At 39.4% G+C, this 24,444-nt stretch overlaps 1 protein-coding gene across 1 annotated transcript in view; it reads right to left on the bottom strand.

The window, feature by feature from the left end:
- The window catches only part of MTMR14 (myotubularin related protein 14), a 402,308-nt gene that overhangs the window by 21,130 nt on the left and 356,734 nt on the right, over positions 1-24,444 (bottom strand). Inside the window, exon 13 of the mRNA XM_053689383.1 lies at positions 1,132-1,287. Coding sequence (XP_053545358.1) covers positions 1,132-1,287 — 156 coding nt within the window. The remainder of the gene's footprint in view (positions 1-1,131; positions 1,288-24,444) is intronic.

Below are 24,444 nucleotides of genomic sequence, written 5' to 3'. Positions count from 1 at the left end.
GTCTTTTCTATGTATCAGAGCTCCTCACACATGCATCTGCATGTCATGCTTCTCAAAAACAAGTGCGCAATAGAGGCGCGAAAATGAGACTCTGCCTATGATTAGGGAAAGCCCCTAGAGAGAAAGGTGTCCAAAACAGTGCCTGCCGGTTATTTTACATAATTCCCAAGATTAAAATAATTCCTCAAGGCTATGGAGTATAAAATATGTTTATATATAAATCGATTTAGCCCAGAAAATGTCTACAGTCTTAAAAAGCCCTTGTGAAGCCCTTTTTTTCTTTCTGTAATAAAAATGGCTTACCGGATCCCATAGGGAAAATGACAGCTTCCAGCATTACATCGTCTTGTTAGAATGTGTCATACCTCAAGCAGCAAAAGTCTGCTCACTGTTCCCCCAACTGAAGTTAATTCCTCTCAACAGTCCTGTGTGGAAACAGCCATCGATTTTAGTAACGGTTGCTAAAATCATTTTCCTCTTACAAACAGAAATCTTCATCTCTTTTCTGTTTCAGAGTAAATAGTACATACCAGCACTATTTTAAAATAACAAACTCTTGATTGAATAATAAAAACTACAGTTAAACACTAAAAAACTCTAAGCCATCTCCGTGGAGATGTTGCCTGTACAACGGCAAAGAGAATGACTGGGGAAGGCGGAGCCTAGGAGGGATCATGTGACCAGCTTTGCTGGGCTCTTTGCCTTTTCCTGTTGGGGAAGAGAATATCCCACAAGTAAGGATGACGCCGTGGACCGGACACACCTATGTTGGAGAAATGTTATGTTTTTATTATCGGTAATATGTAATGTGCTTACAAACATGGAGGATATACAGATGCAATATCCTATATGATGACCACTAAATGGTATACTTCAATATAACATAGCTGTGTAGTTCCTAAGATTATTTGGAACATAACTTGATCCCTGACAAATCAGTGACTAAATATTTGTATAGAATAAGCTATGATTCACATTTGCAGGTGTCAGTCTGTGAAAAATGGATAATTAATGCAGAGTTTTGGTAATTTATAGAGATGTCTGAAATGCGGTCTACCCAAAAATTAGTACAGCAACCAGCATGCTCATAAAAATAGATTGCTGAGCGTGTAATGTTTAAGTCCCACTTACAAGCAAGTGTTTGGGTGCTCGTCTGGAAAGCTGAAGGGGAGGAAGGTGCTGGAGCTCAGGATACTGTGGTCATTAACACTACCACCCTCCGAAACCATCTGCCAGCTGCCATAATCTGTAGAGACTGAGGATCCGGGCAAGGAATGCTCTGCTGATCTAAGGTGGAAAGAGAGAGAGGGGAGATCGTGGGATGAGTGTCTTCCAGTAAAAAGATATTTTTTATTGGACTCGGAGTTGCCAGCTTCCGAAGAACTTTTACCAGCTGTTTGTAAATCAATGGAAAAAAATAACAGTCCCCCATCTTGGGGTAATTTATGCTGACCAGCATGAGGATAAAGAAGAGAATGAACCTATTAAAATATTGTGTCTCAATATTGCAAAGCGAAGGAACATGCAGAACCCAACGCACCAAAAGCAAGAAGATACTCCATTTCCCAAGACATAGACATGGAAGAAGAACTCCTACTGTTATTTAGGCATTTTTCAGCAGCCAGAAGCAGGTTACATTAAGCTTTAAAACCGGAATTGAAATGTTTCTCTTTAAAAATTATATATATTAATAGATATTTATTTGAATTTCAGTGTTTGCGTTAGATTAGAAATGTTCGTACAGACTACACAGATTTGGAGAAATGTATTAGGAAAAATATCTGCAAATACCAGTCAAACACATTTTAGAATAGTTTTGTGACAAAGTAAAACAAGTACATTAAATCTTACCTGTGGTACTTTTATTTTCCCAGTTTATAATTTAAGATAATATAAAAATAAGTAAAACAAGACACAGCAACTATCAGGTTAAAAACAAAGCTATATTTGGTGCATTCTGCTAAATTATAGGTCAAAAAAATTAAATCATGGCAGCTGGGATTTAATGGATTCCTTTCCTGGTCCACCTAAGCAGCTATTACTAAAGCAACACAAAATTTTGTGTGACTATAGTAAACAAAACATGCACTTATAAAATATTTAAATTGCTTATCGACCAATAAGCACACACAAATCACTGACTATAAGCTGAATTTCCGAGGCCCAGATATGAACCATTTAGTGCTATACATAGGTATGCGGCAAGCACCACATAGCTGCTCTACATAAAATCAGGTGCCAGAAATTACTCATATAGAGCTATTACATTCTACCTCAAATATGACTGGCTTTTGTTAGTTACAGTATATGCATTCAAAATACACATTAAAACCCACATGGTCAAATTATATTTGTCTGACTGCTGTTGTTTCGAGGACCCCAATTACTTAATTTCCCCTTATTTCCACTTGAAGACACATTATTGCAGGGTTTTTTATATGTTTGAACAAAAAAGGGACAGAATAAGAGGAGAGAATACTCCATATTGAACCTCCATGCCCTTGTCGGCACAGTCCTGGGTTGCATACCACCGGTGGATTCAGCTAATGGGGTAGATTTACCAAGCAGCGGATGCTGCAATCTATCCCCGAAGAGTAAAGAAGCAGCTTCTTAACTCGCCTGCCACCTCTGATGTGGCGGATTGCAATCATCCTGATAAGATCAGGATGATTGACACCCCCTGCCAGCCGCAAATTGGCCGAGAATGTGCAGGGGGCGGCATTGCACAAGCATTTCACCAGAAATGCTTGTGCAATGTTAAATGCGGACAGCATATTTCCCCAGTTAAACTAATAAGTTTCATGTCAATGCAGGAAAAGCCAAATACATAAGAAAATGTATGCAGTTTCAGTAAACCATTTATTGTGAAGACAATAAATAATCTGGTTACTGTGGTGAACTCTTAGAACAGATGAAGTTTCTTAAGAAACCATTTGCAGAGTAAATCAAGCTCATCATAAAGTTAGTAAGGCTGCCCATTATACTATCCAGATGAAAAATGGCTTCAAACATTCTAGTATGTAACGGAAAACAAATGTGAATATTTATACATGATATCAGAGTGAAAACTTTTCAACAGCCAGAAGCAAGGCTTTCTTGGTTAGGGCAACCCTACTGCTTGGACCATCTGTTCATGGCACTGAATGAAAAGGCAAAAGATGAGAGGACCAATGCAAAATGGAAGTTTTACCTGTGGTAGAAATAATTGTTTCTCCACTGCTCCTGATAAACAAAAACCTGGAGAGAAACTTGTTCCATCTGTCATTTTTTAAAACTATAATCTGCTGTTGGTTCTTCCCATATGATGTGACATTAAGACAACCACGTTAAGAGTTCATAAGTTCATAGAGGTACATTATCTTCAGTTAGACAGACTGTACCCTTCATTTTCTATAGATAGCTACCATAACACCATAGATATAAGTTGGAAACTTACTGTCTCCTATAGGACTATGTAAACATTCTTGATCAAAAATATAAAGTTAAGGTTCCAATTCCGTCTACAACATTCTCCATACCAATTCTGTCTGGAACTTTTTCCATACTAGATTAACAACTACTAATTCCAACACACTTGCTGGTAGGCTTGATAAAGATTTCCTGTACAGTGTCTTTTCAATCACTGAATATTTAAGATTTTGACTCGCATGTCTCCATCTTCGACAAGTGAACAGGTTTGTATTGCAGATCTCGCTTCACCACAATACCACTTTTAATGTGATTGGAATATGTATCTGATGTGTCAAACTATTTTCTTCGCCCATGCACAATCCCAATGCTTCAATTTTTCCTCCTGGCATTTGTCCAGAAAACTAAAGTTGTTTATCCAGAAAACTAAGCTAGTTTTCCACTACAAAACTTGATGCTCCTGAAATTCTCAGAAAACTTCTCAGCAGTTCTCTAACTAAGAAGAATGTTGTTTTCTTTTACATCAGCTTCATGGATAGGTAGCAAGCTTTTTATATCAAGTACTATTAATCTTTTTATCATTGTTTCCATTGTCATGTTGAGTCATCTCTCTTTGAATGCCACTGTTACATGGTTTGATTCCAAACAAGTTTAATATTACCCTATCCCATTGAGTCAACTCTCTTTCAAGACCACTGTTAGAATAGAATCCTTTATTCGCCAAGTAAAAAAAAAAGAACGAAAAATATAAAAGGAATTCTTCATGGTGCAAAAGGTATCAGGTAGCAATGAACAAACAAATACAATCAGCAGTGTAAAAATCTAATAATCAAATAAATTCACAAAGAGCGACTACATTTTAATAGGCAAAAAATGATGTCCAAAGTCTGCTATATGTTTATAAAAATACTGATTTTATTAGAGCAAGTAGTTCAAGGTAAAAATACAGCTCAAAGAGAGGCTGACGCGTTTCGGCATTACATTATTGTAATCTTAGATTCTATTTTAATAGCCTGGGGGGGGGGGGATACTAAGAAAATGGTTTGTCCGAGTTTGTAAAACTCTCAACCTTAAAAAAAAAAAACAATGGCCAGGGTGAGATGAATCAGGTAAAAGTTTTCTGACTCTCTTATTCATCCTTGAAAAGTACATATTCTTAAGAGAAATAAGTTAACACCTAATGATTTTTTTTCGCAGATCTCAAAATGTGTTCTAGTTTCTACTTTAAGAATAATGTAGCTTAGCTATACCAGGCTAAAACTGATTCAATGATAGCTGAATAAAAGCAAGTTAACAGTTTTTGAGACAGGCCAACTTTTTTAAGTTGCCTTAAGAAGTACAAACCTTGAGAGCTTTTAATTATAGTAAAAATATTAATGTCCAATTTTAAATCATGTTGAATTGTTGTGCCAAGGAATTTATACGATGTAACTCTGTCTACTATGCAATCTTTAGTTTTCAGAGAATAAGGTGATGGTTTGCTTACATGGTTATCAAAATGTTACATGGTTTGCTTGCACAGAAGTTGAATTGTTTGCCCTATCCAACTATAATAATACCCCTTCTTCAAACTGGCTCAGAAAGCTCTTATATATATATATGCACATGTAGAAGACTCTACTATGTATTAAAGTATGTGTCTCTTCCTCTGCATTATATATAGCTCTGCTCGACTATGTAACCTCTTCTCGTTATAAATTCTTTGCACATTATTTTCAAAGTACTTGAAGTGGCTGCTTGTCCTTCTTACATGCAGAGTATTGTTTATGCAGACAGGACTTTTGAGGCTTTATAAAAAATAAACTCACTCTTACCTGGTGCTGTTCATCATCACATGTGTATTTGAATGTGTGTAAAACTCTATTAAATGTGATCTCAGTAATAAATAACCATATAATATGGCACACTTGCCAAAGCAATCACTGCAAGGAGTAAATGGTTGAGTACTTTGCAGGTAATTCTACACAGTCTCCTTATAAAGGATGCCGGTGTTGTAAAAGCAAGCCTCATTCTTAAAAAGATAGTATGGCTTGCTATCAGCATTTTGTATCTTGCTCAGATCCGTACGATGTCAACAGCTAAACAATATGTAACGCAGAAAACTCAATAGAATCCAACAGCCATCATAGATACCCATATTAGACATACATAAAAACCTACAGCGCTGAATCCGCTAAAATCTTGTGAAGTACTGCCAAGCAAAACTCTGCCTCCCCATTCTTAAATTACAACAAACACCAATTAGGATACTTGCTCAAAAATGCAAATCTTAGTTTCTCTAGGACTTTTAGGGCATAAACCCCAAAAGTGAGTTAAGCAGCTCAGTAAAATGTGGAGTTTAAAAGAATATAATGCATTGACAAAAAACACATCCATTTATGTATGAAGAAGAAACAAAACACAAGCAAGTTGAATGGATAATGCTGACCAATAGATGGGCATATCTACTACGGTTTATTCTCAGAGACAGAATACTTATTTCGTAAATTCCCTGTCATGTTGGTCCATGAAATAGTACATTGTGTCTTCATAGCATATTCACCTATTTTCATAATAGCACTTAGCATTGAGACTCATTAATTTAAATAATGCATTCCTTTCTATAACAGAATAGACAGAGAGGAAAAGAAGACTACTTTATAATTGGCCAATGATTAAAGACATAAGCTTGCTCTCGCACACTGCTAGAAATTAAATGCATTGTAAAATAAGTCAGCAAAACAGCTGTGGCAGAAATTGCTAACACTGTAAACTTCCTATGCTGTATCAAGGTGCTTATAGGAAGGAAAAAAAAAGGAAAAAAACAAAATGTTTAAGAAAATTATATGATCAAAAACTCGCAGGCATGGAGAGAAATCTTTGGGTGCTTTCTTGAGCATTATTTTACAATGAAGGTGTCTCTCATTCGAATCCAGAACTCTGCATAAAGAGATGAACTGCTCTCATGAATAAAACAAACAAAAAAAAAACAAAAAAACACTTTTTTAAGTCTTTGAGGGACCTTGCGTTACTGATGAGATGTATTAGATCATCTCTTCAGAGCAGAGAGGTACATATCATCAGGCCTTAAGACATAAGCTTTAGTCGTGTTATAATTCAAACCCAAAGACCTGAACAATTACAACTATTGGTAGTTGTCATAGAGAAGGTTTAACACAGACCGCAGTCAAGGCACAGAGCATTAAAGGGAAAGAAAGATCAAACTTGAAATGTATACATATATACATCAATTCATACAGGCATACCTCATTTTATTGTGCTTCGCAGACATTTAATTTTTTGGTGTTTTTACAAATTTAAGGTTTGTGGCAAACCGGCATCGAGCAAGTCTATCGGTTCCATTTTTCCAACATATATACATAAATAAAACACAGACACATATATATATATATAAATAAATAAAAACACAGACACACAACCAGTTTGGCATTCTTTGTTTGTTTGTTTTTTAGACATAATGCTATTGCCCACTTAATAGACTACAGTATAGTCTAAAGTTTAGACTATACTGTGGTTTCTCAACAGCTGGGCTGTGGCCCAGTACCGGGCCGTGATAGCCTTGCTGGTGGGCCCCGGCCTGTCATGCCCCCACTGCACACTCTTACCCCACTGCACACCAAGGGCCGACTGATACCAATCAAGTTCCCAGGAACACTGTCTCACACTGACCAAAATGTATTAAATTTTATGCAAATGAACATGGTAGCCTCCCTGCCCTGACCCCAACCGGCCCCTCAACCTCCAGAGCCAGGACCCCCAACATTAAGGTCCAGAGAAAGGGTACCCAACCCACCAGGGCCCCTCTAAACACACACTTTTTTTGCTTAGTTACTGATAGGGCAACTGAAAACTCCAGCTTCAGGAATGCACCAGGATCCGTGAAGATGCCATTTGTGGGCCCCCCTACTTGCTGGTCCCTCGGCCCAGTTCCTATTTGCCTGGCTGATCAGCCCGCCACTGCTGCTCACTATATATATATATATATATATATATACATATACTACTGGGCCCTGGACATGTCTAGCTAAAGAACTTACCTGATAAATTCATTTCTTTCATATTGGCAAGAGTCCATGAGCTAGTGACATATGGAATATACAATCCTACCAGGAGGGGCAAAGTTTCCCAAACCTCAAAATGCCTATAAATACACCTCCCACCACACCCACATCTCAGTTTAACGAATAGCCAAGAAGTGAGGTGATAAAAATAAGGAGTAAAAAAAGCATACAAAAAGAGGAACTGGAAATATAATTGTACTTTTAAACAAAAAAACATAACCACCATAAAAAGGGTGGGCCTCTTGGACTCTTGCCAATATGAAAGAAATTAATTTATCAGGTAAGTTCTTACATAAATTACGTTTTCTTTCATGTAATTGGCAAGAGTCCATGAGCTAGTGACGTATGGGATAGAAATCCCCAAGATGTGGAAGTCCACAGAAGAGTCACTAGAGAGGGAGGGATAAAATAATAACAGCTATTTCCGCTGAGAAAATTGAATGCAAACGAAAAAATAAGTCTCTTAAAAAACTTAAATCATAAGCAGAAGAATCAAACTGAAACAGCTGCCTGAAGAACATTTCTACCAAAGACTGCTTCTGAAGAAGCAAATACATCAAAATGGTAAAATTTAGTAAATGTATGCAAAGACCACCAAGTTGCTTCTTTCTGATCAACTGAAGCTTCATTCTTAAAAGCCCAAGAAGTGACGACTGATCTAGTAGAATGAGATGTAATTCTCTGAGGCGGAGACTGTCCTGCCTCCAAATAAGCCTTGTGAATCAAAAGCTTTAAACAAGATGCCAAAGAAACGGCAGAGGCTTTCTGGCCTTTCCTGGAACCAGAAAAAACTACAAATAGACAAAAAGTCTTTCTGAAATCCTTAGTAGCTTCGATATAGTATTCCAAAGCTCTTACAACATCTAAAGAAAGTAAAGATCTTTCAAGAGCATTCTTAGGATTAGAACAACAATTTCCCTACTAATGTTGTTAGAATTCACAACCTTAGGAAGAAATTTAAACAAAGTCTGCAAAAAAGAGCTTTCTCCTGATGGAAAATCAGAAAAGGAGTCTTACAAGAGAGAGGAGACAATTCAGAAACTCTTCTAGCAGAAGGAAAGGAACAACAGCCAAAAGTAGTTTAATATCCAAAAATGCATAGGCTCAAAAGGAGGCGCCTGCAAAGCCTTTAAAACCAAATTAAGACTCCAAGGAGGAGAGATTGATTTAATAACAGGCTTGATATGAACCAAAGCCTGAATAAAACAGTGAATATCAGTTTAGCAATCTTTCTATGAAATAAAACAGAAAAAGCAGAGATTTGTCCCTTCAAAGTACTTGCAGACAAACTTTTATCCAAACAATCCTGAAGAAACTGTAAAAATCTAGGAATTCTAAAAGAATGCCAAGAGGATTTATGAGAAAAACACCATGAAATATAGGCTTTCCAAACCCGATAATAAATCTTTCTTGAAACAGACTTACGAGCCTGTAGCATAGTATTAATCACTGAGTCAGAGAAACCTCTATGACTAAGCACTAAGCGTTCAATTTCCATACCTTCAAATTTAGTGATTTGAGATCCTGATGGGAAAACGGCCCTTGAGACAGAAGGTCTGGCCTTAAAGGAAGTGGCCAAGAGCCGCATACCAAAACCTGTGAAGCCATGCTGGTGCTATCAGAAACACTTGCGCTTGTTCCATTATGATCTTGGAGATCACCCTTGAAAGAAGAACTAGAGGCGGAAAAATGTAAGCAGGTTGGTAAAACCAAGGAACTGCTAACGCATCCACCATCTCCGCCTCAGGATCCCTGGACCTGGAAAGGTACTTGGGAAACTTCTTTTTTAGATGAGAAGCCATCAGATCTGACAAATCTGACAAAATACATCTGGATGGAGAGACCACTCCCCTGGATGTAAAGACTGACAGCTGAGATAATCTGCTTCCCAATTGTCTACACCTGGGATACGTATCGCAGAAATTAGAGAGGAGTTGGATTCCGCCCAATAAAGTATTTGAGATACTTCTTTCATCGCTAAAGGACAGCGAGTCCCACCCTGATGATTGACATATGACACAGTTGTGATATTGTCGGTCTAAAAACGAATGAATGATTCTCTATTTAATAGAGGCCAAGCCTGAAGAGCCCTGAAAATAGCACAGAGTTCTAAAATATTGATTGGTAACCTCGCCTCTTGAGGATTCCAAACGCCTTGTGCTGTCAGAGACCCCCAAACAGCTCCCCAACCTGTGAGACTTGCATCTGTTGAAATCAAAGTCTAGGAAGGACGAACAAAAGAGTCCCCTTGAATAATCTGATGATGGTTTAACCACCAAGTCAGAGAGAGTTGAGTGTTGGGATTTAAGAATATTAATTGTCATATCAGACATTGATTCAGCATGCAAAACTGCAGAGGTCTCATATGAAAACGAGCAAAGGGGATCGTGTCCGATGCTGCAGTCATGAGACCTAAAACTTCCATGCACATAGCCACTGGATCGAGACTGAAGGTTTAGACAGGTTGAAACTAATTTCAAACGTCTCTTGTCTGTTAAAGACAGAGTCATGGACACTGAATATATCTGGAAACCTAAAAAAGTGACCCTTGTCTGAGGAACCAAGAAACTCTTTGGTAAATTGATCCTCCAACCATGTCTTTGAAGAAACATCACAAGTTGATTTGTGTGAGATTCTGCTAAATGAAAAGATTGAGCCAGTACCAAGATATCGTCGAAATAAAGAAATACTGCAATACCCCGCTCTCTGATTACAGATAGAAGGGCACAGAGAACCTTCAAAAAGATTATTGGAGCTGTCGCTAGGCCAAATGGAAGAGCAACAAATTGGTAATGCTTGTCTAGAACAGAGAATCTCAGAAACCGATAGTGGTCTGGATGAATCGGAATGTGAAGATATGCATCCTGTAAGTCTATTGAGGACATGTAATGACCTTGCTGAACAAAAGGCAGGATAGTCCTTATAGTCACCATCTTGAAATTTGGAATCCTTACAAATTGTTTCAAAAACTTCAGATCCAGAACTGGTCTGAATGAATTTTCCTTCTTTGGGATAATGAATAGATTTGAATAAAAATCCAGACCCTGTTCCAGAAGTGGAACTGGTACAATTACCCCTGAAAGCTCCAGATCTGAAACACACTTCAGAAAGGCCTGAGCTTTCACAGGATTTGTTGGAACGTGAGAGAGAAAAAATCTTCTCACAGGAGGACTTATTCTGAAACCTATGCGATACCCCTGAGAGACAATATTCTGAATCCAATGATTCTGAACAGAAGCTGCCCAAACGTCTAGAAATAATTTCAATCTGTCCCCCACCAGTAGAACTTGACTGAGGGTCGCACCTTCATGCAGTCTTGGGCGCTGACTTTGGTTTCTTATAAGGCTTGGATTTATTCCAACTTGAAGATGGCTTCCAATTGGAGCAGAGTCCTTAGGGGAAGGAGTGGTTTTCTGTTCTCTATTCTGACGAAAGGAACAAAACCGATTAGAAGCTTTAGATTTACCCTTAGACTTTTTATCTTTGAACTAAAAAAACTCCCTTCCACCCAGTAATAGTGGAAATAATATAATCCAACTGGCAACCAAATAAATTATTACCCTGGAATGATAGAGATAGCAAACTAGATTTAGATACCATGTCAGCATTCCATGATTTGAGCCATAAAGCTCTTCTAGCTAAAATCGCCAAAGACATATATTTAACATCAATCTTGATTATATCAAAAATAGCATCACAGATAAAATGATTAGCATGTTAAAGCAAACGAACAATGCTATGCAAATCAGAATCTTTTTTCCTGTTGTGCTAAGCTATCCAACCAAAAAGTTGATGCAGCAGCAACATCAGCTATAGAAATGGCAGGTCTAAGAATATAGCCAGAATGTAAATAAGTGAGGATATAGAAGCAACAACGGGCGCCAACATAGTGTGAATCAGTTTACATCAGCTGAAAAATAAAGTATAAGAAATATACTCACAAGTGGAGTGGCACCTTAAATCAACAAGGTGCGTGCAGGCAGGCTGACATTCAAAACCAGCAGTCAGTACGCTGGAGGTCTCACCCGGGAAACCTATGGATTGATGGAGACAGGTGTGGCTTACGTCAGCTGTGGATCGTTTGAGAGGCCGGAATACCAGTGGAGAGGTGCAAACAACTGTGGATACTTTCTCCAGATGATCGTATTCGTGCAATCAGATTTAATCCCAAATGAAATGGTGATTGTCCAAATAAGGAAAAATGTTCGATATCCAACCAAATATAAAATCAATAGGACATCAATATAAAATAGCACAGAAACCGGGTCTGTATAAAAACAGAATATTTTATTTGCTACGCGTTTCTCAGTCCGTAAAGGACCGTTTCCTCAGGCAAAGTTTTTTTCTTCTATAGAATTAACTTTACTAGAATGTAAATAAGCTTTCCTTAGATAAGATTCAATGTTCCTATCTAAAGGATCCTTAAAAGAAGTATTATCTTCCATAGGAATAGTAGTACGCTTAGCAAGTGTAGAAATAGCCCAATCAACCTTAGGGACTTTTTTTTCCCAAAACTAATTTAGCCACTGGCAAAGAATACAACTTTTTAAATCTTGAAGAAGGAACAAAAGTACCAAACTTTGACCATTCCTTAGTAATCACATCAGAAATAGCATCAGGAACAGGGAAAACCTCAGGAGTAGTCACAGGAGGCTTATAGACAGAATTTAAACGTTTACTGGATTTATTATCAAGAGGACCAAACTCCTCAATATCCAAAGGTATAAATACTTCTTTTAACAAAGAATGAATATACTCAATCTTAAAAAGATAAGATGATTTATCAGTGTCAATGTCTGAAGTAGGATCTTCTGAGTCAGAGAGATCCTCATCAGAGATGGATATATCAGTATGTTGTCGGTCATTACAAATTTAATCAGTAGTATGAGACGTTTTAAAAGACCTTTTATGTTTATTTGAAGGCGGAATAGCAGACATAGCCTTCTATATCGCCTCAGCAATATAATTTTTTATATAAACAGTGATATCATGTATTTTAGATGTTGAGGGAACAGCAGATACTGTAGTAGCACTAATAGAAACCTTTTCTGCATGCAAAAGCTTATCATGACAACTGTTACATACTACAGCTGGAGATACAATCTCCACTAGCTTACAACAGATACACTTAGCTTTGGTAGAACTGTGTTCAAGCAGCATGGTTCCTACAGCAGCTTCTGAGTCAGGATCAGATTGAGACATCTTGTAAAATGTAAAAGAAAAAACATTTAAACAAAAATATCTTATTTCTACATATAGCAGTTTCAGGAACGGGAAAAAATGCAAATGCTAAAATTGGCAAAAAAGCAAATAGCATAGCCCTCTGAGAATAAAGAAGGCAAGGCGCATATAGGAAGTGAAGTAAAATAAAACAAAAAATGTTGGTGCCAAGTATGACGCACGACGCATAAGGAAGTTGAAAAAAATTTTGCCGCCAACAAACATCCAGAAATGACGCAACTCACGTCACAACAAACACAATTTCAATTTTGGCGCCAACAAACATCCGGAAATGACGCAACTCACGTCACAACAAACACAATTTCGCGCAAAACAACCTGGCATCAACTAAGATGCAGGAAATTACGAACTTGCGTCATTATAGACGCACATTTGTGCCAAAAAATTCTCCAAGAATGACACAATAAATAACAGCATTTTGCGCCCTCACAAGCCTAATTGGAAAAAAGACTATACCCCAGGTAAGACAAACTTCCTAAAAATAATTTCCCATAATGAAACTGCCAGACTGCAAAGGGAAATACACATAGACCTGACTCATGGCAAATATAAGTACAATACATATATTTAGAACTTTATATAAATACATAAAGCGCCAACCATAGCTGAGAGTGTCTTAAATAATGATACATACTTACCGAAAGACACCCATCCACATATAGCAGATAGCCAAACCAGCACTGAAAACTATCAGCAGAGGTAATGGTATAAGAGTATATGGTCAATCTGAAAAGGGAGGTAGGACATGAATCCCTACGACCGATAACAGAAAACCCTTGAAAAGATTTTCCGTGAGAAAAACCATAAAAAATCAACAGGCAATACTCTGGTCACATCCCTCTGACAGACACTGTACTCTGAGAGGAATTGGGCTTCAGAATGCTTAGAAGCACTTATCATAGAAGAAATCAAGCACAAACTTACTTCACCACCTCTATAGGAGGCAAAGTTTGTAAAACTGAATTGTGGGTGTGGTGAGGGGTGTATTTATAGGCATTTTGAGGTTTGGGAAACTTTGCCCCTCCTGGTAGGATTGTATATTCCATACGTCACTAGCTCATGGATTCTTGCCAATTACATGAAAGAAACGTGACTCGCTTTATTGCAATATTCGTTTTATTACAATAGTTAGTCTGTAACTAAACCCGCAATGTCTTCAAGGCACGCCTGTAATATAAAGTGTTTTCTACCCTACAAACTCGTACACGTTGCCTTAAAGGGACATAAACCCTTTTTTTTTTTTCTTTCATTATTCAGAAAAAAACATGTGATTTTAAACAACTTTCCCATTTACTTCTATTATTTAATTTGCTTCCTTCTCTTGTTATCCTTTGCTGAAAGGTTTATCTAGGAAAGCTCAGAAGCAGCAAAGAACCTAGATTCTAGCTGCTGATTGGTGGCTGTATATATATACCAATTGTCATTGGCTCACCCATGTGTTCAATTAGAAACCACTAGTGCATTATTGCTCCTTCAACAAATGATACCAATAAAATTAAGCAAATTTGATAATAGAAGTAAATTGTTAAAGGGACATGAAACCCACATTTTTTTCTTTCATGATTTAGAAAGATAATGCAATTTTAAACATCTTTCTAATTTACTTCTATTATCTAATTTGTTTTATTCTCTTGATATTCGTTGCTGAAAAGCATATCTAGATATGCTCAGTAGCTGCTGATTGGTTGCTGCACATAGAAGCTTCATGAGATTGGCTCACCCATGTGCAATGCTTTTTCTTCAAATAAGGATATCTAAAAAAATGAAGCAAAATAAATAATAGAAGTAAATTGTAATGTTGTTTAAATTTGTATATTCTATCTGAATCATGAAAGAAAAATGTTGGGTTTCATGTCCCTTTAAAGGGTCATTAAACACTAAATAAATGCTAGATATAATGATGCATTCAAAGAAAAGATTAGTCTAAAAATAACATGTTGATTTTTTAAAGATTCAATCGCTGTTTAAATATTGACAAAATAAGTGTAAAGTTTTAGTGTCTATAAAACAATGGGAGCTGCCATGCTGTAACTTAGGTTACCTGCTATGCTGTGGCCAATTAGAGAGTTATAAATAGGTCACTAGAGTGTGCAGCCAATGACTGTGTGAAAAATAAACCCTTAGATTTTTTATCCTGAGGCAAAAAAGCTCCCTTTCCCCCGTGACAGTTGAAATTATAGAATCCAACTGAGAACCAAATAATTTATTACCTTGGAAAGAAAGAGATAGCAATGTCGATTTAGAAGTCATATCAGCATTCCAAGATTTAAGCCATAAAGAAATCTAGCACAAACTTACTTCACCACCTCCATAGGAGGCAAAATTTGTAAAACTGAATTGTAGGTGTGGTGAGGGGTGTATTTATAGGCATTTTGAGCTTTGAGAAACTTTGCCCCTCCTGGTAGGATTGTATATCCCATACGTCACTAGCTCATGGACTCTTGCCAATTGCATGAAAGAAATAACAGTGTTCTGCACTTCCATTTCTAACAGGAACTGAAAAGCTCACAATTTCAGAATGGAATTACAGGAAAAGGAGACAAAATAAACAATGAAAGTATATTGCAGTTTGTTTTGTTTTTTTTATAGATAAACGATTTATCATTTTATATTACCATCTCAAAGTTTTTAATGTCCCTTTAAGAAAGCTTCTGAGCACAATTTTTTTTCTTCTGTATATTGTAAAAAGCTTATAACTACGATCCAGGAATATATAATCTGTCATTTTCTCTTTAAAATGTACCAATCTCTCCATGCAGAATTCAATACAACACAGCTCTGAAGCAAATCTATTGTAACTTGCATCCTTAGAAACCTCAACACCGTAAGAACGCTGCATCAGGTTTTAATGATATGTTTTGTAATAGACAGAAAACCGCTTCCTGTCAGCCTGAAGATTCACAGAATTTTCTTTTAAACCACCCCCCCCCCATATATTGCTGTGCAGTCTTTCTAGGCGACCGATTCTCTCCTCTCTGGGAAATTAGAACATTTACGGTGAATCTAATCTCGCTCACAGAAAATTAAAACCACTCTACATAAAAAAACAGAATTTATGTTTACCTGATAAATTACTTTCTCCAACGGTGTGTCCGGTCCACGGCGTCATCCTTACTTGTGGGATATTCTCCTCCCCAACAGGAAATGGCAAAGAGCCCAGCAAAGCTGGTCACATGATCCCTCCTAGGCTCCGCCTACCCCAGTCATTCGACCGACGTTAAGGAGGAATATTTGCATAGGAGAAACCATATGTTACCGTGGTGACTGTAGTTAAAGAAAATAAATTATCAGACCTGATTAAAAAAACCAGGGCGGGCCGTGGACCGGACACACCGTTGGAGAAAGTAATTTATCAGGTAAACATAAATTCTGTTTTCTCCAACATAGGTGTGTCCGGTCCACGGCGTCATCCTTACTTGTGGGAACCAATACCAAAGCTTTAGGACACGGATGAAGGGAGGGAGCAAATCAGGTCACCTAAATGGAAGGCACCACGGCTTGCAAAACCTTTCTCCCAAAAATAGCCTCAGAAGAAGCAAAAGTATCAAATTTGTAAAATTTAGAAAAAGTGTGCAGTGAAGACCAAGTCACTGCCTTACATATCTGATCAACAGAAGCCTCGTTCTTGAAGGCCCATGTGGAAGCCACAGCCCTAGTGGAGTGAGCTGTGATTCTTTCAGGAGGCTGCCGTCCGGCAGTCTCATAAGCCAATCAGATAATGCTTTTAATCCAGAAGGAGAGAGAGGTAGAAGTTGCTTTTTGACCTCTCCGTTTACCAGAATAAACAACAAACAAAGACAAAGTTTGTCTGAAAACCTTAGTAGCTGCTAAGTAAAATTTGAGAGCACGAACTACATCCAAGTTGTGCAACAAACGTTCCTTCTTTGAAACTGGATTAGGACACAAAGAAGGCACAACTATCTCCTGGTTAATGTTTTTGTTAGAAACAACTTTTGGAAGAAAACCAGGTTTAGTACGCAAAACCACCTTATCTGCATGGAACACCAGATAAGGAGAAGAACACTGCAGAGCAGATAATTCTGAAACTCTTCTAGCAGAAGAAATTGCAACCAAAAACAAAACTTTCCAAGATAATAACTTAATATCAACGGAATGTAAGGGTTCAAACGGAACCCCCTAAAGAACTGAAAGAACTAGGTTGAGACTCCAAGGAGGAGTCAAAATTTTGTAAACAGGCTTGATTCTAACCAGAGCCTGAACAAAGGCTAGAACATCTGGCACAGCTGCCAGCTTGTTGTGAAGTAACACAGACAAGGCAGAAATCTGTCCCATCAAGGAACTTGCAGATAATCCTTTTTCCAATCCGTCTCGAAGGAAGGATAGACTCTTAGGAATCTTAACCTTGTCCCAAGGGAATCCTGCAGATTCACACCAACAGATATACCAAATTATGTGGTAATTTTTCTGGTTACAGGCTTTCAGGCCTGAACAAGAGTATTAATAACAGAATCTGAGAACCCTCGCTTTGATAAGATCAAGCGTTCAATCTCCAAGCAGTCAGCTGGAGTGGGTCGAACGGACCTAGAACAAGAAGGTCTCGTCTCAAAGGTAGCTTCCATGGTGGAGCCGATGACATATTCACCAGATCTGCATACCAAGTCCTGCGTGGCCACGCAGGAGCTATCAAAATCACCGACGCCCTCTCCTGATTGATCCTGGCTACCAGCCTGGGGATGAGAGGAAACGGCGGGAACACATAAGCTAGTTTGAAGGTCCAAGGTGCTACTAGTGCATCCACTAGAGCCGCCTTGGGATCCCTGGATCTGTACCCGTAGTAAGGAACTCTGAAGTTCTGACGAGAGGCCATCAGATCCATGTCTGGAATGCCCCACGGTTGAGTGACTTGGGCAAAGATTTCCGGATGGAGTTCCCACTCCCCCGGATGCAATGTCTGACGACTCAGAAAATCCGCTTCCCAATTTTCCACTCCTGGGATGTGGATAGCAGACAGGTGGCAGGAGTGAGACTCCGCCCATAGAATGATTTTGGTCACTTCTTCCATCGCTAGGGAACTCCTTGTTCCCCCCTGATGGTTGATGTATGAACTTGGCCCTCGCTAGCTGAGGCCAAGCTTTGAGAGCATTGAATATCGCTCTCAGATCCAGAATATTTATCGGTAGAAGAGATTCTACCCGAGACCAAAGACCCTGAGCTTTCAGGGATCCCCAGACCGCGCCCCAGCCCATCAGACTGGCGTCGGTCATGACAAGGACCCACTCTGGTCTGCGGAAGGTCATCCCTTGTGACAGGTTGTCCAGGGACAGCCACCAACGGAATGAGTCTCTGGTCCTCTGATTTACTTGTATCTTCGGAGACAAGTCTGAATAGTCCCCATTCCACTGACTGAGCATGAACAGTTGTAATGGTCTTAGATGAATGCGCACAAAAGGAACTATGTCCATTGCCGCAACCCTCAAACCTATCACTTCCATGCACTGCGCTATGGAAGGAAGAGGAACGGAATGAAGTATCCGACAAGAGTCTAGAAGTTTTGTTTTTCTGGCTTCTGTCAGAAAAATCCTCATTTCTAAGGAGTCTATTATAGTTCCCAAGAAGGGAACCCTCGTTGACGGAGATAGAGAACTCTTTTCCACGTTCACTTTCCATCCGTGAGATCTGAGAAAGGCCAGGACAATGTCCGTGTGAGCCTTTACTTGAGGAAGGGACGACGCTAGAATCAGAATGTCGTCCAAGTAAGGTACTACAGCAATGCCCCTTGGTCTTAGCACCGCCAGAAGGGACCCTAGTACCTATGAGAAAATCCTAGGAGCAGTGGCTAATCCGAAAGAAAACGCCACGAACTGGAAATGCTTGTCCAGGAATTCAAACCTTAGGAACCGATGATGTTCCTTGTGGATAGGAATATGTAGATACGCATCCTTGAAATCCACCTTGGTCATGAATTGACCTTCCTGGATGAAAGGAAGGAGTGTTCGAATGGTTTCCATCTTGAACGATGGAACCTTGAGAAACTTGTTCAAGATCTTGAGATCTAAGATTGGTCTGAACGTTCCCTCTTTTTTGGGAACTATGAACAGATTGGAGTAGGACCCCATCCCTTGTTCTCCTAATGGAACAGGATGAATCACTCCCATTTTTAGCAGGTCTTCTACCCAATGTAAGAATGCCTGTCTTCTTATGTGATCTGAAGACAACTGAGACCTGTGGAACCTCCCCCTTGGAGGAAGCCCCTTGAACTCCAGAGAATAACCTTGGGAGACTATTTCTAGCGCCCAAGGATCCAGAACATCTCTTGCCCCAGCCTGAGCGAAGAGAGAGAGTCTGCCCCCCACCAGATCCGATCCCGGATCGGGGGCCCGCATTTCATGCTGTCTTGGTAGCAGTGGCAGGTTTCCTGGCCTGCTCTCTTTTGTTCCAGCCTTGCATAGGTCTCCAGGCTGGATTGGCTTGAGAAGTATTACCTTCCTGCTTAAAGGACATAGCCCTTGGGGCTGATCCGTTTCTGCGAAAGGGACGAAACTTAGGTTTATTTTTGGTCTTGAAAAGACCTATCCTGAGGAAGGGCGTAGCCCTTGCCCCCAGTGATATCAGAGAAAATCTCTTTCAAGTCAGGGCCAAAGAGTGTTTTCCCCTTGAAAGGAATGTCAAGCAATTTGTTCTTGGAAGACGCATCCGCTGCCCAAGATTTTAACCAAAGCGCTCTGCGCCACAATAGCAAACCCAGAATTTTTTCGCCGCTAACCTAGCCTATTGCAAGGTGGCGTCTAGGGTGAAAGAATTAGCCAATTTAAGAGCACGAATTCTGTCCATAATCTCCTCATAAGAAGAAGAATTACTAATAATCGCCTTTCCTAGCTCATCAAACTAGAAACACGCGGCTGCAGTGACAGGGACAATGCATGCAATTGGTTGTAGAAGGGAACCTTGCTGAACAAACATCTTTAGCAGACCTTCTAATTTTTTATCCATAGGATCTTGGAAAGCACAACTATCTTCTATGGGTATAGTGGCGCGCTTGTGTAGAGTAGAAACCGCCCCCTCGACCTTGGGGACTGTCTGCCATCAGTCCTTTCTGGGGTCGACTATAGGAAAACAATTTTATAAATATGGGGGGAGGTACTAAAGGTATACCGGGCCTGTCCCATTCTTTACTAACAATGTACGCCACCCGCTTGGATATAGGAAAAGCTTCGGGGGGCCCCGGGGCCTCTAAGAACTTTTCCATTTTACATAGTAGTTCTGGAATGACCAGATAATCACAATCATCCAAATTGGATAACACCTCCTTAAGCAGAGCGCGGAGATGTTCCAACTGAAATTTAAAAGTAATCACATCAGGTTCAGCTTATTGAGAAATGTTTCCTGAATCTGAAATTTCTCCCTCAGACAAAACCTCCCTGGCCCCCTCAGACTGGTGTAGGGGCCCTTCAGAAACCATATCATCAGCGTTCTCATGCTCTACAGAATTTTCTAAAACAGAGCAGTCGCGCTTTCACTGATAAGTGGGCATATTGGCTAAAATGTTTTTGATAGAATTATCCATTACAGCCGTTAAATGTTGCATAGTAAGGAGTATTGGCGCACTAGATGTACTAGGGGCCTCCTGTATGGGCAAGACTGGTGTAGACGAAGGAGGGGATGATGCAGTACCATGCTTACTCCCCTCACTTGAGGAATCATCTTGGGCATCATTTTTACTAAATTTTTTTATGACATAAAATACATATAGTTAAATGAGAAGGAACCTTGGTTTCCCCACAGTCAGAACACAATCTATCTGGTAGTTCAGACATTGTAAACAGGCATAAACTTGATAACAAAGCACAAAAAACGTTTTAAAATAAAACCGTTACTGTCACTTTAAATTTTAAACTAAACACACTTTATTACTGCAATTGCGAAAAAGTATGAAGGAATTGTTCAAAATTCACCAAAATTTCACCACAGTGTCTTAAAGCCTTAAAAGTATTGCACACCAAATTTGGAAGCTTTAACCCTTAAAATAACGGAACCGGAGCCGTTTTTATATTTAACCCCTTTACAGTCCCTGGAATCTGCTTTGCTGAGACCCAACCAAGCCCAAAGGGGAATACGATACCAAATGATGCCTTCAGAAAGACTTTTCTGTGTATCAGAGCTCCACACACATGCAGCTGCATGCCATGCTGTCCTCAAAAACAAGTGCGCCATACCGGCGCGAAAATGAGGCTCTGACTATGATTAGGGAAAGCCCCTAAAGAATAAGGTGTCAAAAACAGTGCCTGCCGATATAATCATATCAAAATACCCAGAATAAATGATTCCTCAAGGCTAAATATGTGTTAATAATGAATCGATTTAGCCCAGAAAAAGTCTACAGTCTTAATAAGCCCTTGTGAAGCCCTTATTTACTATCTTAATAAACATGGCTTACCGGATCCCATAGGGAAAATGACAGCTTCCAGCATTACATCGTCTTGTTAGAATGTGTCATACCTCAAGCAGTAAGAGACTGCACACTGTTCCCCCAACTGAAGTTAATTGCTCTCAACAGTCCTGTGTGGAACAGCCATGGATTTTAGTTACGGTGCTAAAATCATTTTCCTCATACAAACAGAAATCTTCATCTCTTTTCTGTTTCTGAGTAAATAGTACATACCAGCACTATTTTAAAATAACAAACTCTTGATTGAATAATAAAAACTACAGTTAAACACTAAAAAACTCTAAGCCATCTCCGTGGAGATGTTGCCTGTACAACGGCAAAGAGAATGACTGGGGTAGGCGGAGCCTAGGAGGGATCATGTGACCAGCTTTGCTGGGCTCTTTGCCATTTCCTGTTGGGGAGGAGAATATCCCACAAGTAAGGATGACGCCGTGGACCGGACACACCTATGTTGGAGAAATCAGGCTTTTCAGATGCAAAATACTTAGAGAACAGGGAAAGAGTATACAGAAAGAGTCAGAATAAAAAAATAAAAAAACTTTTTTACAGTTTAAAAAAAATATACTCTAGGTTAAAGGGACACTCAATCAAAATTAAACTATCAATATTCAGATAGAGCAGCAATTTTAAACAACTTTCTAATTTACTTCCATTCACAAAATGTCACCAGCTCCTACTGAGCATGTGCAAGAATTCACAGCATATACGTATTTACATTTGTGTTTGGCTGATTGCTGTCACATGGTACGTGTATGCATTTGTGATTGGCTGATGGCTGTCACATGGTACAGGGGGAGTGGAAAAAGACATACCTTTTAAAATTGTCTGAAAAAAATCTACTACTCATTTGAAGTTTAGACTAAGTGCTATTGCATTGTCTTGTTATATTGGATTTGTTGATTATGCAAATCTACAGTGTTGACTGGTCCTTTAATTCTGCCCAATAAACATATAAAGAGAGAAATGTTTAAATACATGAAAACAGCACATGATGAGAATCATGTTAAAGGGATAGGAAACCCAAAATGTTTCTTTCATGATTCAGATAGAACATGTGATTTGAAACAACTTTCTAATTTACTTCTATTATCAAATTTTCTTTGTACTCTTTGTATCTTTTGTTGAAAAGCAGGGACGTATGATTAGGAGCTGGCCCATTTCTGGAGCACTATATTGCAGCAGTTTTGCAAGAATGTTATCCATTTCCCAGAACACTAGATGGCAGCACTATTTCCTGCCATGTAGTGAGCCAGACATTCACCTAGGTATCTCTTCAACACAGAATATCATGGAAACAAAGCAAATTTGCTAAAAGTAAATTGGAAACTTTTTTAAAAACAGAATTTATGTTTACCTGATAAATTACTTTCTCCAACGGTGTGTCCGGTCCACGGCGTCATCCTTACTTGTGGGATATTCTCTTCCCCAACAGGAAATGGCAAAGAGCCCAGCAAAGCTGGTCACATGATCCCTCCTAGGCTCCGCCTTCCCCAGTCATTCGACCGACGTAAAGGAGGAATATTTGCATAGGAGAAATCATATGATACCGTGGTGACTGTAGTTAAAGAAAATAAATCATCAGACCTGATTAAAAAACCAGGGCGGGCCGTGGACCGGACACACCGTTGGAGAAAGTAATTTATCAGGTAAACATAAATTCTGTTTTCTCCAACATAGGTGTGTCCGGTCCACGGCGTCATCCTTACTTGTGGGAACCAATACCAAAGCTTTAGGACACGGATGATGGGAGGGAGCAAATCAGGTCACCTAGATGGAAGGCACCACGGCTTGCAAAACCTTTCTCCCAAAAATAGCCTCAGAAGAAGCAAAAGTATCAAATTTGTAAAATTTAGTAAAAGTGTGCAGTGAAGACCAAGTCGCTGCCTTACATATCTGATCAACAGAAGCCTCGTTCTTGAAGGCCCATGTGGAAGCCACGGCCCTAGTGGAATGAGCTGTGATTCTTTCAGGAGGCTGCCGTCCGGCAGTCTCATAAGCCAATCTGATGATGCTTTTAAGCCAAAAAGAGAGAGAGGTAGAAGTTGCTTTTTGACCTCTCCTTTTACCAGAATAAACAACAAACAAGGAAGATGTTTGTCTGAAATCCTTTGTAGCATCTAAATAAAATTTTAGAGCACGAACTACATCCAAATTGTGCAACAAACGTTCCTTCTTTGAAACTGGATTCGGACACAAAGAAGGCACGACTATCTCCTGGTTAATGTTTTTGTTAGAAACAACTTTCGGAAGAAAACCAGGTTTAGTACGCAAAACCACCTTATCTGCATGGAACACCAGATAAGGAGGAGAACACTGCAGAGCAGATAACTCTGAAACTCTTCTAGCAGAAGAAATTGCAACCAAAAACAAAACTTTCCAAGATAATAACTTGATATCAACGGAATGTAGGGGTTCAAACGGAACCCCCTGAAGAACTGAAAGAACTAAATTGAGACTCCAAGGAGGAGTCAAAGGTTTGTAAACAGGCTTGATTCTAACCAGAGCCTGAACAAAAGCTTGAACATCTGGCACAGCCGCCAGCTTTTTGTGAAGTAAAACAGATAAGGCAGAAATCTGTCCCTTCAAAGAACTTGCAGATAATCCTTTCTCCAAACCTTCTTGAAGAAAGGATAGAATCTTAGGAATTTTTATCTTGTTCCATGGGAATCCTTTAGATTCACACCAACAGATATATTTCTTCCATATTTTATGGTAGATTTTTCTAGTTACAGGCTTTCTGGCCTGAACAAGAGTATCAATGACAGAATCTGAGAACCCTCGCTTTGATAAAATCAAGCGTTCAATCTCCAAGCAGTCAGTTGGAGTGAGGCCAGATTTGGATGTTCGAACGGACCTTGAACAAGAAGGTCCTGTCTCAAAGGTAGCTTCCATGGTGGAGCCGATGACATATTCACCAGGTCTGCATACCAAGTCCTGCGTGGCCACGCAGGAGCTATCAAGATCACCGAAGCCCTCTCCTGATTGATCCTGGCTACCAGCCTGGGGATGAGAGGAAACGGTGGGAATACATAAGCTAGATTGAAGGTCCAAGGTGCTACTAGTGCATCTACTAGAGTAGCCTTGGGATCCCTGGATCTGGACCCGTAGCAAGGAACCTTGAAGTTCTGACGAGAGGCCATCAGATCCATGTCTGGAATGCCCCACAATTGAGTTATTTGGGCAAAGATTTCCGGATGGAGTTCCCACTCCCCCGGATGAAATGTCTGACGACTCAGAAAATCCGCTTCCCAATTTTCCACTCCTGGGATGTGGATTGCAGACAAGTGGCAGGAGTGAGTCTCCGCCCATTGAATGATTTTGGTCACT

The sequence above is a fragment of the Bombina bombina genome, chromosome 7 (assembly GCF_027579735.1).
Source record: "Bombina bombina isolate aBomBom1 chromosome 7, aBomBom1.pri, whole genome shotgun sequence".
Lineage (NCBI taxonomy): Eukaryota > Metazoa > Chordata > Amphibia > Anura > Bombinatoridae > Bombina > Bombina bombina.
Note: the sequence above shows the minus strand (reverse complement) of the source record. Positions and strands in the feature narration are given on the sequence as shown.